General features: G+C 41.6%; 1 protein-coding gene across 3 annotated transcripts in view; it reads right to left on the bottom strand.

Annotated features, from left to right (window-relative positions):
• Window positions 1–14,682, bottom strand: part of celsr3 (cadherin, EGF LAG seven-pass G-type receptor 3) — a 117,063-nt gene that overhangs the window by 19,903 nt on the left and 82,478 nt on the right. For all 3 annotated transcript variants that reach the window (XM_026153787.1, XM_026153789.1, XM_026153788.1), the window contains 7 exons: window positions 13,676–13,859; window positions 12,499–12,600; window positions 12,302–12,396; window positions 11,724–11,933; window positions 6,369–6,567; window positions 1,070–1,258; window positions 791–983 (listed from right to left, as the gene is read on the bottom strand). In XM_026153787.1, the coding sequence (XP_026009572.1) occupies window positions 791–983; window positions 1,070–1,258; window positions 6,369–6,567; window positions 11,724–11,933; window positions 12,302–12,396; window positions 12,499–12,600; window positions 13,676–13,859 (1,172 nt within the window). The remainder of the gene's footprint in view (window positions 1–790; window positions 984–1,069; window positions 1,259–6,368; window positions 6,568–11,723; window positions 11,934–12,301; window positions 12,397–12,498; window positions 12,601–13,675; window positions 13,860–14,682) is intronic.

Raw genomic sequence — 14,682 nt, 5'->3', positions numbered from 1 at the left:
ACAACACATCCTCCAGATCAGACAGAAAGCAGAGTTTGATATCCTGGTTAGGATGCTAAAAAAGGCAGAGACACAGTAACCAAAAAAAGAGACAAACCGAAAAAAAGAAGAGTGTGTTTTGTAAACCAGATAAGACACAAATGACTGATTATTGACACCAACTGAGAAGTGGACAGCTTGTTACTCGGTAATTAGGCCCAGAGGAGAAGTGGGGGACAGCAGAAGGAAAGAAGAGAGAAAACAAAGTAAAGGCAGGATGATTAAAACAGAGAAAAGATCGCTGGAATTAGTCCTGATGCAGATACTCTGCTGACCTACCAGTGTTCCTCATATGACTATGAATTCAATTAGCCACAACTTCTTTTAATCATTTATTGAGCAAAGATGCCAAACATGTCCTACTTGCAAAGATCTGATACAGTGTTGCGTGTTTCATATGTGTCTTTCATGGTTGCGCATACAAACAAGCAACCTGAAGATGTGGGTTTGGGCTTCAGTGATGGATCTTTTTCAACCTTTTTTCCCACTTTTGGAGACTAAATGATCAATAGCACAAATTATCGTCATTGGATCTTTTTTATACACATATATATGTAAAATCCTGGCATGTTGATGCTAGAATTGAAAGATAATGATCCCCATTTAATGATGTGATGCTCACGTTATTTAAAAGCAATTTTTGCAGACTGTTTAGCACCAAATCAAAGACATACGAGCATAAATCACGAGAAGTTTTTGGAGTTGCAGTAATGAGATTTTCTTTAGTGTTCTGTGTGTTTCAGATTCCCACCTCACTCCTCGTCTGTCTGTGTGGTACTTGGGAGGAAGGGCAGCACCCAGACTTCGGTAAATGAGCAGGATCACGATGGTTATGGGCGGCTCAGGCAACGCAGCAGTATGTTTTGCTGCAGTGTATTCTCCTGTCTGATTGGCCGAGATACTGACAGGCGCCGAAGCGGTGTTTTGAGGATCTGAGGCTGAAACTGAAAAGTTTGAGTCAGAATATGTTTCTTGGGTTCAGCCCGAAACACTGTGAAGGTTTTTATTCAGTGTGTGTGTCTGTTCTTACGTTCTTTTTCCGTCCTCTCCTTCTCCTTCCAGTTATGCAGCCGCTGCCGTTGTGGCACCAGGGCAGCAGGGGGCAGTATCACATGAGTATAGGGATCCCACAAAGCCTGACCACGAAACAGGGTGGTGTGGTAGCGTGGGAAACGCCTCCGCACATGGGTGTGGTTCTCCATGCGGTCCAGGTTCATAACTGATTAATAAACATGCAGCAACAGACACATATAAACATTTTTTGGATGAAATTCCCACAGATGTTGGGTAATTAGGGTAATTATGTTGTTACATTAGCATAATATGACTGGTTAAAATAACATGTATCTTACACTTTAGATAGCAGCAGTGATGCATTCGCTTTCTGATTTTAAAAGTATGTTAAAAAGTGGAAAGATAGTCCATATCCTGATTTTAAGCTATGCTCATTGTAGTAACTTTTATAAGACAAAGTGTCACAATCACAGCAAACCAATGTCACTGGTCCCTATTTCACCATATTTTGGGTGTCGCATGTCACAAAGAAACATGTTACTGTAATTGTATTACATTTTTCAGTAACACAGTAATGTAATGCATTGCTGTGGACAAATGGACAGAAGAAAAACTCCTCAAACAAACACATTTTTTTCATCCTGTCCACTTGCGTTAAAATGAGCTCCTTTCAGTTCGTGTGGAGGAGGAAAACAGTGAAGTGATTAACAGCAGAGATATGGAAATTACTTTTACTTGCAAACAACTGCATTACACTGCCTACAAAACTTTAGCTTTTTGCAAGCATCTGCACAAATAGCACGCTAACACAAAGCTAGCCAAGAACCCAAACTGGTGATAAACGTGAGTGCATGCTGACCCCAGTACAGCAGCCAGAGCCTGATCATCAACACGTAACAAAGACAGTGATGGGCAGTCCAGCTTACAGCCTCCATTTATAACTGCTCATATTTCACTGTGGTGATTATTTTGAAGTCTCTTTGGGTTCGTTTTAAAATTTTCTTTGTGTAGGAGAAAGTAATGTAATGAGTAGTGTAACTTTTTACGTGCTCTGGCAAATAATTAAGTAACATACTGCATTACTTTTAACAAAAATAATATGTTTAAAAAAAACCACCAACACTGCATATTACTTTTTGCAATGGCTGATTAACTGGAGCAGAACTGAACACACTGTGCTCTCTACAACACCTCTTAAAAAACATGTCACTGTTGTGTACAAAATAAAGTGTCTCATCTTAAACTTGTCCAGTTTACAAAAATGCATCCATCAAGAAGAAGAATAATGAAAGAACCCCCACACTGGGTCATTACCTGGAAATAACCCTGAAATCATTATGGGATAAACTGTCTCCTAATAATACTACCCGTGATGTTTCTCTTAGTACACAAACTATATCAAGAATATTCTCCAACATTAAGCTAACTGACTAGGAAAAAAAGTAGGAAAAAAAATTAAATCCAAGCAATTAGAGGAATCAGAAGCTTGATGGGTTACTTTTACATATGCTGACCTCATTATCTCAAACTTTGGACATATATGACCATCTAACACTGCTTTGCCAATTAAAATACAGAGCAAAAGCAAATCAAGCGCCCCCTAAATTAGTGCCTGACAGTGTGTCTGTATGTGCCAATCACAGGTGTTCCATGCACCCATGAGTAACACTACGTTGAAATTCAAATTTCACTTCAAATTCAAATCAACATTCAACCCCCTGGAAAAACACCGCAAACTGCAGCATGATGAATGCAGGACAAAGAAAACAAGGCAATGGTTGCTGACGCGACTCATTCAACATCAGCTCATACATCCATAAAAGCAGCCTGTGCATCCATCCCTGTCCCCAAGAAACCTAGGATCACTGGACTAAATGACTACAGACCCGTGGCTCTGACATCTGTGGTCATGAAGTCATTTGAGCGCCTAGTTCTCTCCCATCTCAAGACCCTCACGGCCCCCCTCCTGGACCCCCTGCAGTTTGCATATAGAGCCAACAGGTCTGTAGACGACGCCATCAACATGGCCCTACACTTCATCCTGCAGCATCTGGACTCCCCAGGAACCTACGCCAGGATCCTGTTTGTGGACTTCAGCTCTGCCTTCAACACCATCCTTCCAGACCATCTCCGAGGCAAGCTTTCCCAGATGAATGTGCCTGATCCCATCTGCCGGTGGATCACTGACTTCCTGACGGACAGGAAGCAGCACGTGAGGCTGGGAAAGAATGTCTCGGACTCCCGGACCATCAGCACCGGCTCCCCTCAGGGCTGTGTTCTTTCTCCTCTGCTCTTCTCCCTGTACACCAACTGCTGCACCTCCACCCACCAGTCTGTCAAGCTAATCAAGTTCGCAGATGACACCACCGTCATTGGGCTCATCTCTGACGGGGATGAGTCTGCCTACAGGAGGGAGGTTGAACGTCTGGTGTCCTGGTGCAGCCACAACAACCTGGTGCTGAATGCCCAGAAGACAGTGGAGATTATTGTGGACTTCAGGAAGCACACAGGCCCACTCCCCCCCATCATCCTGACTGACACCCCCATCACCTCTGTGGACTCATTCCGCTTCCTGGGTACCACCATCACCCAGGACCTGAAGTGGGAGCCCACCATCACCTCCGTCATCAAGAAAGCCCAGCAGAGGATGTACTTCCTGAGGCAGCTGAAGAAATTCAACCTGCCAACACGGACGATGATGCAATTCTACACTGCAATCATCGAGTCCATCCTCACCTCCTCCATCACCGTGTGGTACGCTGGAGCCACTATCAGGGACAAACAGAGACTGCAGCGTGTTGTGCGCTCTGCTGAGAAGGTGATTGGCTGCAGACTCCCATCTCTGCAGGACCTGTACACCTCCAGGACACTGCGGCGTGCAGCCCGGATCTCAGCTGACCCTTCTCACCCTGGACACAGTCTGTTTGACCTGCTCCCCTCAGGCAGGAGGCTCCGGTCCATTCGCACCAGAACCTCTCGCCACAAGAACAGTTTCTTCCCCTCTGCTGTTGGACACATGAACAATAACCACATGACTGTCCCCGCCACTCACACATGACCCTACGCTGTGTCACTGCATCATTTCATGTCTGGCACTGATCACCACCTGCACTCATGTATATATCCTTCTACGTAGCACTCTTAATTCTTATTCTCATGTATATATCTCATGTATATCTCATGCACATATCTTTCTTTCTACATAGCACTTTAATTCTTATTGTTTGCACTGAAGCACCGCAGCAAATTCCTAATGTTGTAAACCTCAACATCTGGCAATAAACCCATCCTGATTCTGATTCTGATTCTGATTCTGATTCTCACACTGACCAACTGAAATCACCAACACGGCCGAAGACAGTAAGAGTAACGAAGGCTTCAATAACATTGTCGACACACTGGACAAACGATATGCTATTTTCCTAATTATTTTATAAAGGCAATATGAGTTTTATTCACATCCATCATGCAGGTACAATGAATGGTGTATATGTACAAACACATATTTGTCTGCAAATGGTAGTTTAAAGAGATTAAAAGGAATATGACCTCTTGATTTAATTTTGTGTTTTGGTACAGTTTAATTTTTTTTTTCTTCAAAGAGCTGCACTGAATTTAAGGAAATGAGGAGGAAAAATTTTGTTTCTGTGCAGAGATTTGTAGAGATGTGAAGATGCTGAACCAGTGTTCTGTTTATTCACTGCAATACTGGACAAAATGACTGTGATCATCATTTTAGCCATAATCGTGCAGCCCCAACCAGCACTCTTATCTTCTTCTGTGCCATTAAGCATCAAAGCAGCTTGCGTGCCAGACCCGTGTGACCTTGAGTCAGTAAAAGTAATACGAGACAGCTCATACAGCTACTTGATTTATCTGTTTTATTTAAGTTTAGCTTTTCCTCTTTGATTCAGTCATAGAACAATTGTCATTTTTAGCTGTGTCATTAAAAAATATTTTTTCCCCTATGGATTAGTGAATCATTAGGTAGCGAGAGAATATAAAAATTCCCAAACACGCACACAGTGCACAGAGTGGAAGTACGTCAGCATGGAGTGTTCAATAACGACGAAACATTTGATCCAGCAAACAGCACTCAATCTGTTGGTGTGAGAGGCATGAGAGTTTATCCGATAATATTCATGTAAAGTGGTTTATTTGTTAAATAAAATGTAAGAGATTGCAAATATGGGGTTTTACTGCCAGCATCATCAACAAAAGCAGCAAAAATCGAAATTAACCGAAGGCTGACAACCCATCAAGTTCGTCCACGTCCTCTCCCATGTTATTCATTTTTACCCGTTTAGCTTGGAGCATCAGCCACGTGTTTGTGTGTTTGCTGGAGCGAAAAAATTTGCATCAGTCATGTTTCTCATTAGTGTTGCCTTCACTGCTGCTCTGTTCTTGTCGCCTTGGCTTCGATTCAGAGTTAAATAACTGGATTTTGTAAGAATCCAAGAGCAAACGCAGGTATAACTAACAAAAAGATTCACAAACATATAGAAGTTCAAGTGGTAAGTCAATATTAGCCAACAAAGGTACGTCATGAGGAGATTACAGTGACTGTGTGACCAAAGGTACACAAGAAGAAGCTGCTGAGGCAAAATTCAGCAGCTGGAAACTTTGATGAGTTTTTGGGTGTAAAGTATTTTGAAGGAATTCAATCGGCGTGTGCAGTTAAGAGCATTAACCGAGTGTGAAATTCATTGTCACTGGCTTGATCCCTGCCAAAGCTGCTGCTGCTGTTGACACTTCAACACCTCGTCTTGTTGTAAGCGGTGCAGATTATCTAACAGCATTTTTTGACACTGTGAAAGTGACAGAAAAATGTGGATAAGAGCAAAAAGCACAAGTGAAGGGATGGCAGAAACTAAATGAAACTTTAATAACCTTGACTCTTAGGAGCTTTGCATGTCCAGTGATGTTAAACGCCAGCGTGTATGTGTTTTTTGTGTATGTTGTATGTTGGCCAGTGCTGCGGTGCTTCGGGGGGGGGGGGGGGGGGGGGGGGGTTGTGGATGTGCTGAAAGCATTAGCTGCTGTCTGAGTGGGAGTGTGAAATCCATCTCTCTGTGGTGCTGCCAACATTCTGGCTGTGCCATCATCATCACTCGCATTAGTGCTGTTCATCCCCATGCTTTACAATGACTCATTATCGCTGATTTCACAGCAGCGATTTACAGTATTGTGAGAAAACTGAAGCATATCATTTGCAAAGATTGAGATTTCATTACTGTCTCGTTTAATTTTGGGGTGTGATCGGTGATTAATTATTGTATTGTGTCTGCATGTCTGCATCTGCAGTCCAAACTCACCAATGTTGGGAGCAACCAGCGCCACCGGGTTGAGGTAGGTGAGTTTCATGTTCTGAGCCAGATTCTTGGCGTACTGCTCCAGTAGCTCCGTCAGCGCTCCCGGACCGCCGCCTGGGATGTGGTTCTGACTCTGAGCGAGAGTACGCCAAAGCCCAGAGGTGCTCGGACCCAACAGCACACTGCAGCCTCGCAGGACGTTCTGGCACCAGCAGAAGGATAAAGAATTAATAAAAGCAGAAATAACAACAGAAAAAGAGCCCATAAAAGTATCATGGCTTCTTAGGAGGTGCTTTGCTGCACTGTCTTCGAGGACAGTGGCCACACGAGCTTCACAGTTAATAACAACCGTTAAAAAATGTTAAATATTATCGGTCTGAGACTGTGGATGATGACAAAATATATATATTTAAGTTATTTGGTCCTACACGGAGGCAGACAGCTGCTTAAACACTGGTTAAAGACTCAAATAAAAGTTGACTTGTGGCCAGAGGACAATCAGCTATGGTGTTTTCTGCTAACAACACTGAATCCTCTGATGACTTCTGTTATACCGGAGTAGTTCTGAGACTTTCAGGGAACAGATTATGTTGGTTTGCATATGACTGGAATACTACTTGAAGCCTGCTGAGACTGCACTCAAAAATGTTTTGCCCAAAATGCATCCATCCATCCATTTTCTTCCACTTATCCAGGGGAACACCAAGGCTTTCCCAGGCCAGCCAGGGGATGAAATCACTCCAGCATGTCCTGGGTATGCCCAAGATTAGAAGTAAATTATTATTATTATTTATTTTTTTTTTTTTTTACTTAAGTACAATGTGAAACATTGAAACATTAATGGAATTTGATTGGTATACATTCAGTTTGCACCAAACATATTTTCATTAATGAATAATTATTTGAATAAACACATTTTGTATTGTTGTATTTTTGGCGTGTGGTTGGGTTATGACAAACATTTTAATATTTTCTTATTTTTCTTTCCTTTTTTGTGAGGTGCACATTGCATCTGAAAGACATTGTTTGTATGATCTCCTGTAAAGAAATAATTTATATTCTCTATATTTTTAAAAACCATTCATAGCCCATTCCTACAAAATTACTGTTATAGTGATACTGATACACCTACACCTTACACCTAAGTTATATAAAGGAAACTAATTTAAGGTTTTATAGTATTGAAGACTTTACATTAAACATAGTAAACAGGCAGGTTCACGTTTAGTTTTAGCCAAGCTGACTGTGTGAAAACCTGCATGTCTTTATAACAGCATAAGTCAAATCTATAAATGTGTCCCTGTGCTGGTAGCACTGTTTTTTTTATGTTGTTGTTTTTTTAAGATAAATAATGAAACACAATTTCAAATTTAACTGCATACTGATATAAAACACAAAATTGTGAAGGAAAGACAAAAGATAGAGGAAATAAGAGACGGCGAAGGCACACAGGGAGACAATTCAGACAATAAAGTTTAACAGTGGGAGAAAAACGAGGAATTAAAGGTCAGAACACGAGAATCTGGTTCTGGTTGAGCAGATGAGAAGTACGCTGCATCGTCACGCCGTTTGTCTGGCTGCTTTGAGCACAACTATGATAAAAAATCCAAGCTAAGTCCTGACCCCAATTAGAACAAGCTTCACCACTGTCAGTGCTCCCATGTCATTGCTTTTTTACGGAGAATTGGTGACTATGGATGGAGGCCTCTTAGAGATTAGTCTGGACTGCAGAGCCTTGCACGAAGGGCTGAACAAAGAGAAATATCAGTGGAAAAGAGAGAAAGAGAGAGACAGGGAGGATCCCTTGCAGTCAGACCTAATAAAGTACTGCAGTGTAATATATTGCTCTGGGGAGAAAAGAAAGGAAAAAATAACATATGACACAACCGTCAGGCAAACAAGGTACAAGTACATGCAGTGCAGCATAGAAAGAATGCATGAATTGTTGGGGGAGATGAAGAAAGATTCAAGAAGAGAATTTGTGCATGAGTGAGTGAAAAGAGGAGAAAAAAGAGAGAATAAGAGAGATGAGAAGTCACATGCAGAAGGCACAGAGGTAGGGAGGTGGAAAGTTGCGATGAGATGGAAAAATGAAGTTAAGAAAAGGATTGTTGGGGGTGGGAGAAAGGACAAAATGAACAATGTGACGGTACCATAAAAAATGGCATTGTTCTAGTTTTTTGTGCTCCCTTCTTATCATCCGTTAGAGGTTGTCAAGTCACGTACAGCATTACCTGTATGTGACTACAACTACTTTTGAAGATGACCTCTGTGCAGTAAATGTTTCAGCACATGTAGTGAGAGATTCTGACTGCTATGAATAAATTATCCTCTGAATGAAAATGCTTGCTGTTCTCTTAGAAAACACGCCCAGTTAAACTTCCACCTGCACTTAGAGAAAACTAGAAAATTGGAAAATTGGCGGCTCTTGAGCTCAAGACCCGGCGAGAGCCCATATAAACTTTATTGAAAAGAAAGAGGGTGAAGGGGGGAAAGAAAAGGAGAGTAAAACAGTATAGAGGCCAAGGATGACGGGAATCCAGAAAGAGAGATTCACAAAGGCAGCATGGATGACGGAGAGAGAAAGAGGGGCTATCTTTTTTTTTGCAACATGCAATTTTGAAAAATTGTCTTTTTCAATTCAGCTCTTCAGCGATTCTTTCGCTTCATTTAAGAGAAACTACAAGTACATTTTAAAGATTCTGTCGCTGTGCTGTCACATACTTGACAAAACGTGAGCCCCAGCCGTCTCCTATCAGTACAGCAGCATTCAGATGGATTTGATCACAGCTTGAACATGAAAGGTTTTCATCTTCTTTCGTTCACTGCTACATACCTGATGTGAAAACTCTACTTTCCTCCCCGCTTCCCTTCATCTCTGCTGAAGCCACGGGGCTCTATTACCGCCGCTGGGTTACTATAGAAACCGTGTTAGGCATTACCTGTTCATCTTGGCCTAATAGCTGCTGTTGTTTAAAATGATGTGTCAAGTATCATCAGATATAAATTTTCTATTCTTTAGAAGAAAAAAAAGAGGTCGGACTGTAGCTTCCCTTTAGTGATGCCATAATAAACCAAAAGCTACCTCATTACCTCCAGATGCAGGCAGCACAACTGTTTTACAGCCAGAAGCCGAAGTTACGAGTCAGGTGAGCCGGGCATTAATGTGCTAATGTGGCAACACACCGTATAGCGGCTTTGTGACACTACAAACCAGCTAACCAATCACGAAGCCCTAATGGCCGTGTTTCTGATTTACTGTCAGGTTAAATGAAGGGACAGGCAGGAAAAGGTTTTTGTTTTCTCTCACTCTAGGACATCATTAATACTGCTGCTGAGTTGCCATAGCAACTGTCTGTGTGTGTGTGTGTGTGTGTGTGTGTGTGTGTGTGTGTGTGTGTGTGTGTGTGTGTGTGTGTGTGTGTGTGTGTGTGTGGACTGTGTTTGCTAAGATACCTTTTGAGTGCCACAACAAATTCATATACACAGGTTTAAGACAACTTTATAAAAAGAAAAGTGAAGGGAGGATGAAGTCTTACTCCTTTGTGTTGCCGTGCACTTTCTGTCTCCTAGCCACCAGATTTGTGGCTCAGATGTAACAAAAAACCAGAACCTTAAACTTGGACTAGTTCAAGCGCGTTATGCAGAATCAGTGGAGTAACAAAGCAAATGTCAGTGGGAAAACACTGGGGGGGATTGCATTACGGAACTTTAACATCTAAATAGGCACAAATGACATTTTGTGCTCAGACTACGGGAGAATAAAATACAACCACTCACTTTCTACTGCTCACGGTTACCATCGGGTGGCTTAAAATCCTCCCTGTTAGCATGAATTATGAATCGCATCCTGCTGTGGATACTGTACTGGAGAGAAATACATCTTTTTATTGCCCACTAAGGTCCCTAATTAAAGTGAATAAATCACACCCTGGCTGAAACATTAAAAAGCAGGAGCCAACTCATCAGTTAAAGACATAAGAGGGAAAAATGTCGTGAGGTTTCAATTAATAACCATGAGAAAAATCGCTTGTTTCTAGCAGAAATCCCACATTATACTTTACGACTCTTACAACCGTTTGAGTGACGTGGAGAGAAAATGTTCCAGCGGGAATTACAATTTAAATTCACCTCATGAATTACAATAAGTGTAACTACCGCAGTAAAGTATTATAAGCGAGTGAGCTGTCAGTTTCATGTCAGCGAGCAGTTTGGAAGGCTGAAGCTAGCAGGAGGGGTCCTGCATTCCTGGATTCTTCAGCCACTTACTCGTGATGTATGGGAGCAGCTCATTCCTTGTCAGCTGAGTTTGATATATAAGCTTAAATATTTCTGGCAAAATAAAACAGAGATGTCTGGTTACCGCCTTTATGTCAGAATGCCAACAATTTTTAAATTATCGCCTGTCAGCTGGTGCATCCTCAGCTGAAGGCGTCGGCATCAGGTAAAACGAGAGCCTGTCAGTTAATATGCGGAGATGACGTGCTGCAATACTTCATGAGTTACTGTCACCGCATCACCATAGCAACATTACTTCCAAATTTCTGAGAAAAGACATCTCGTTGTAATATCTAGTCACTGGGTCTGTACCCCATAATAGTAGAGTGTATCAATCATAGCTAGAGTTTTAAATAACAGCAGCTATTTTATGTCCTCTGGGAGATTCTGTGCAGATTTGTAGTTGCTAGCGGCAGGAGTATAGTAACACAAAGATTTTAACTCGCAACTTAATGTTTTATTGTAATATTTAATTTTGCACCAAGAGAGCAGATATTATTAATAATTTCGCATCATATTCACGAGGTCATTTAGAGTAGTTAGTTGGACGCTTTCCTTAGTGATCCGCTTGTTAAGTTACACTTAAATCTATTGACATACTGATAAAAGCTGCCAATAAAATGAGATTTAGAAAAACTTGATTTTCACACATGAAAACACCCCTTACTTTTACACCTGGATTCTTCCAACAACCTTTCACAGCTTGCACTTCATCTGTATTTTAAACAGTCCTGCTTTTGCTCACTAAATGCAGCATTTTATCAATATACCTAAAAGTTGTCCTTGAACTGCTCATGATGGTGTTCGTTGTATTGTTTGTATCGTCTGTGTGAATGCTGCTTTCCACACTTTTTCCATGACGTCACTTAGATTTAGATCAGAAAGGATGAATCATCAAGAACCAGTAAACAGCCCTTGTTAATGCAAAATGTCTTCCTTTTTTCACAACACCTGCATCCTCATCGCATCTCTCCTCCCCAAGTACATCAGTCTAAAATACACAGCCTCAAGCAGAGTGTGTCTTTGTAAAGACTCTAACAGGAGCGTATAAAGGAATTTTCAAAAATATGTCATTTTTACCTCGTTGAAGTACGCGTCCTGGGTGGCGGTGAGTCCGAAGCCACTCTGCTGGGTCTCAAATGTAAGTAGGCGTGACAGCAGCCGCTCAGCTATCTGCAGGTCATTGCCATAGAGCCGGGTGGTAGCCTCGGTTACATCACGGAGCTGGTGGGCAAGCTTCTTCTCCATGATGGTGTTCAGCTCTGTCTCGTTGCGCTCCAGGGAATCGAGCTACACAAACATCCAGACGCGGGAAAAATATTTATTGAATGAATGAAGAGATTTAATGCCAGATGACATATTTGCATGCGTGAGCATTTCAGCTGTCTGTCCAACAGGCAAATCTGTCCTTGAATAATTTTCAGACTGAAGAATTCCTTCAAGACAGGAATTAAACTGGAAATCTCTGAGAAAGCGTTCTAGCTGCATATTAAAAATATTGGTTCCTGTTACTGTTTAAAAATAAATTAAATTAAATTAAAAACTTAATTGAAATATTCCTGCAGGAGAAATTTAGATTTTAGATGTTCAGAACAAACTTTTAATGGAGTTAAAAAGTGAATTAGTTATTGTATTACTGTCATTAGTGGTCTACGTACAGCAGCACTGAGCTCCACAAACGGAGGTGAAGTGCAGTTGCAAAGGTCCGGCTCCAACCAGCCTCTCTCGGCATCACAGTGTCTAATGGCAGCACCTGCAAAGAGGAGAAACATGAATTTTTTTAAAATGTCTCCTCACAATGATTTGGCATGAAAAATCAATGTGTTTGAATGCATTTGTGTTAATGTATACAGACCGACAGAGCCTTTGGGGCAGGGCACCGCGGCAGGCAGGTTGAACTTGGTACGCGGCCACCAGATCCCCTGAGTAATGGTCTTTGGACAACCATCATAAATGACTGCGGGAGAGAGAACACCAATTAAAATCCTTATCAGCTCAACAACCTTTTCCATTTAAAATCATGACAAAATATGACTCACAATGTAAATACATTTTTTTTTTTAAGTTTTTCTTTTGACTTGCGGAGAAAAAAATGAAAATGATTGTGAGAGAATAAAACAGCAGCGTCTCACTAAAAGAAGTAATTACAAGTGGAGACGCTGGAACTGACAAAGCTGCACAGAACAGGGGAAAAAGGGAGAGAGAATCAACTGGAAGCTGTTAAATAGACGATGACTATAATTAACAGTTTCTTTGTGTCTCTGGGCTCAGGCAGAGACTTGACAAACATGACCATTTTTAAAAAGATGGAACAGCGGAGAAACAGGAATCCTGTGATTACACAATAGAAGGTAAATAGGGTAAAAGCTCAGAAGTGGCTCATTATTGTCATTCACATGTCTTTGTCTCTACAGATGATTTAGTCTGAAGGCTTTTGAACCCATCCTAAAAAATATACACCTTGTTTAAAGTCATCTGGAGTTTGCCACCAGTCTACTGACAGTCCCACAAAAGATACACGGATGATGAAATTGTTTTGACAAGTTTTGGGAACTACGACTTCGCAGAGAAGGTTTAATACTAAATCCAACTTGGAACAAAAGCAGCTGATTTTTTCATTTACTTTGTTTTTATCAATGGAGCTGTGACAGTGACACACTTTTAACATAAAGCAAATCGTTTTCTACGAGTGATTCACTCCCTCACACTAATATTGCCTTCAGGCAGTTTTTAGAATTACTGAAGTTTTTTTATTTATTTATTTGATTTTTTTCACCCGCAAGCGGTGACGCCTCAGATATGATACGGAGCTTCACATCAGCAGATGAATGAATGAATGATGTAGCCCCCTGTTGTGTAAACAGGAGTAATCTCAACAGGCAACAGTGAGATGCAAAAATATGACAATAAACACACACACACAGTTCAGAGCCCCCGCTGGTGCTTGCTTCTTTTTCTTTCTTATTTCTTTTAAAGAAAATAAGCTAAAAATAAACAAACACAAACTCAGTTGACCTGCTTCTTTTTCTCACCTTCACAGCCTGAGTTTGTGACCTCAGCAAAAGGGTTGTCACACGAGTTGCACTGACGACCAATTACGCCAGGCCTGCACTGACACTGTCCTGACTCTGGGTCGCATGCCCGCGAGAAGGACCCCACTGGGTAGCAGTCGCACGGCAGGCAGGTGTCCGAGTTTCGCGGACGGAAGTGGAACTCCTGAATATACACATGGACGGACACATGAGTCTCAACCATACAAACTATCAGCGTGTTACAATTACATCAGCGTGCATGACTGTGAGATTTATACAGCGAATCAGATGGGGAGCCATGTATAAGAGAGAGTTGAAGAGCATCAATCAATGCATTACAGTTGATGATTTAGTTTGCACAGCTTGAGAATACAGAGGATATTGATGCCTTTGCCTCACACACCACTAGAGATGACAACCCGCCTGGTCTCTAGAAACAATTTGTGGCAAGTGTTTGCAGGTTGTTACAGCACCAAAACTTTCTTGTGATTGCTTTGATCGCTAGCAGATTGCCAAAGTTGTCTGTTGTCTTCCAAGTCTGGAAGACGCTGAATTGTCTGTGTACCATCAAGTGGTAGTGGAACTTGGAAGTAAGAATGTTCACCTTTAAAACAAAAGCTGGCTCTTTACCTCTGAAACCAACACATTTCAAAAGACATAACATTCCCCACTTTCTGTTTGCGTAGCACTCTTCACAGCTTAGCAAGTAGTTGCAGACAAGTTGCAGACATCTTCCCAACAGACTATGATTGGGTCACTCACCAGTCTCCAGGCCTGTGTCACTGCAATTTTAGTAGTTGTTTTTAATGCATCTGCCAGATACCTGCAACAACCACTTGCATCTGGTTGGGAATTATACATTTTTCCCTAGCAACTGGTGGTTGCCAGGCAGGTTGCCAGCCAGTGTCTAGGTCTATGTGAACGGGACCTAACTCTGCAGTAAGGACAAGAATAATACCAGGTTAGAGGATGATGGTGCAGCATCACCAGTGTATGTAATGTAATTC

Source organism: Astatotilapia calliptera, chromosome 20 (genome assembly GCF_900246225.1).
Source record: "Astatotilapia calliptera chromosome 20, fAstCal1.2, whole genome shotgun sequence".
In the NCBI taxonomy this organism is placed as follows: domain Eukaryota; kingdom Metazoa; phylum Chordata; class Actinopteri; order Cichliformes; family Cichlidae; genus Astatotilapia; species Astatotilapia calliptera.
Note: the sequence above shows the minus strand (reverse complement) of the source record. Positions and strands in the feature narration are given on the sequence as shown.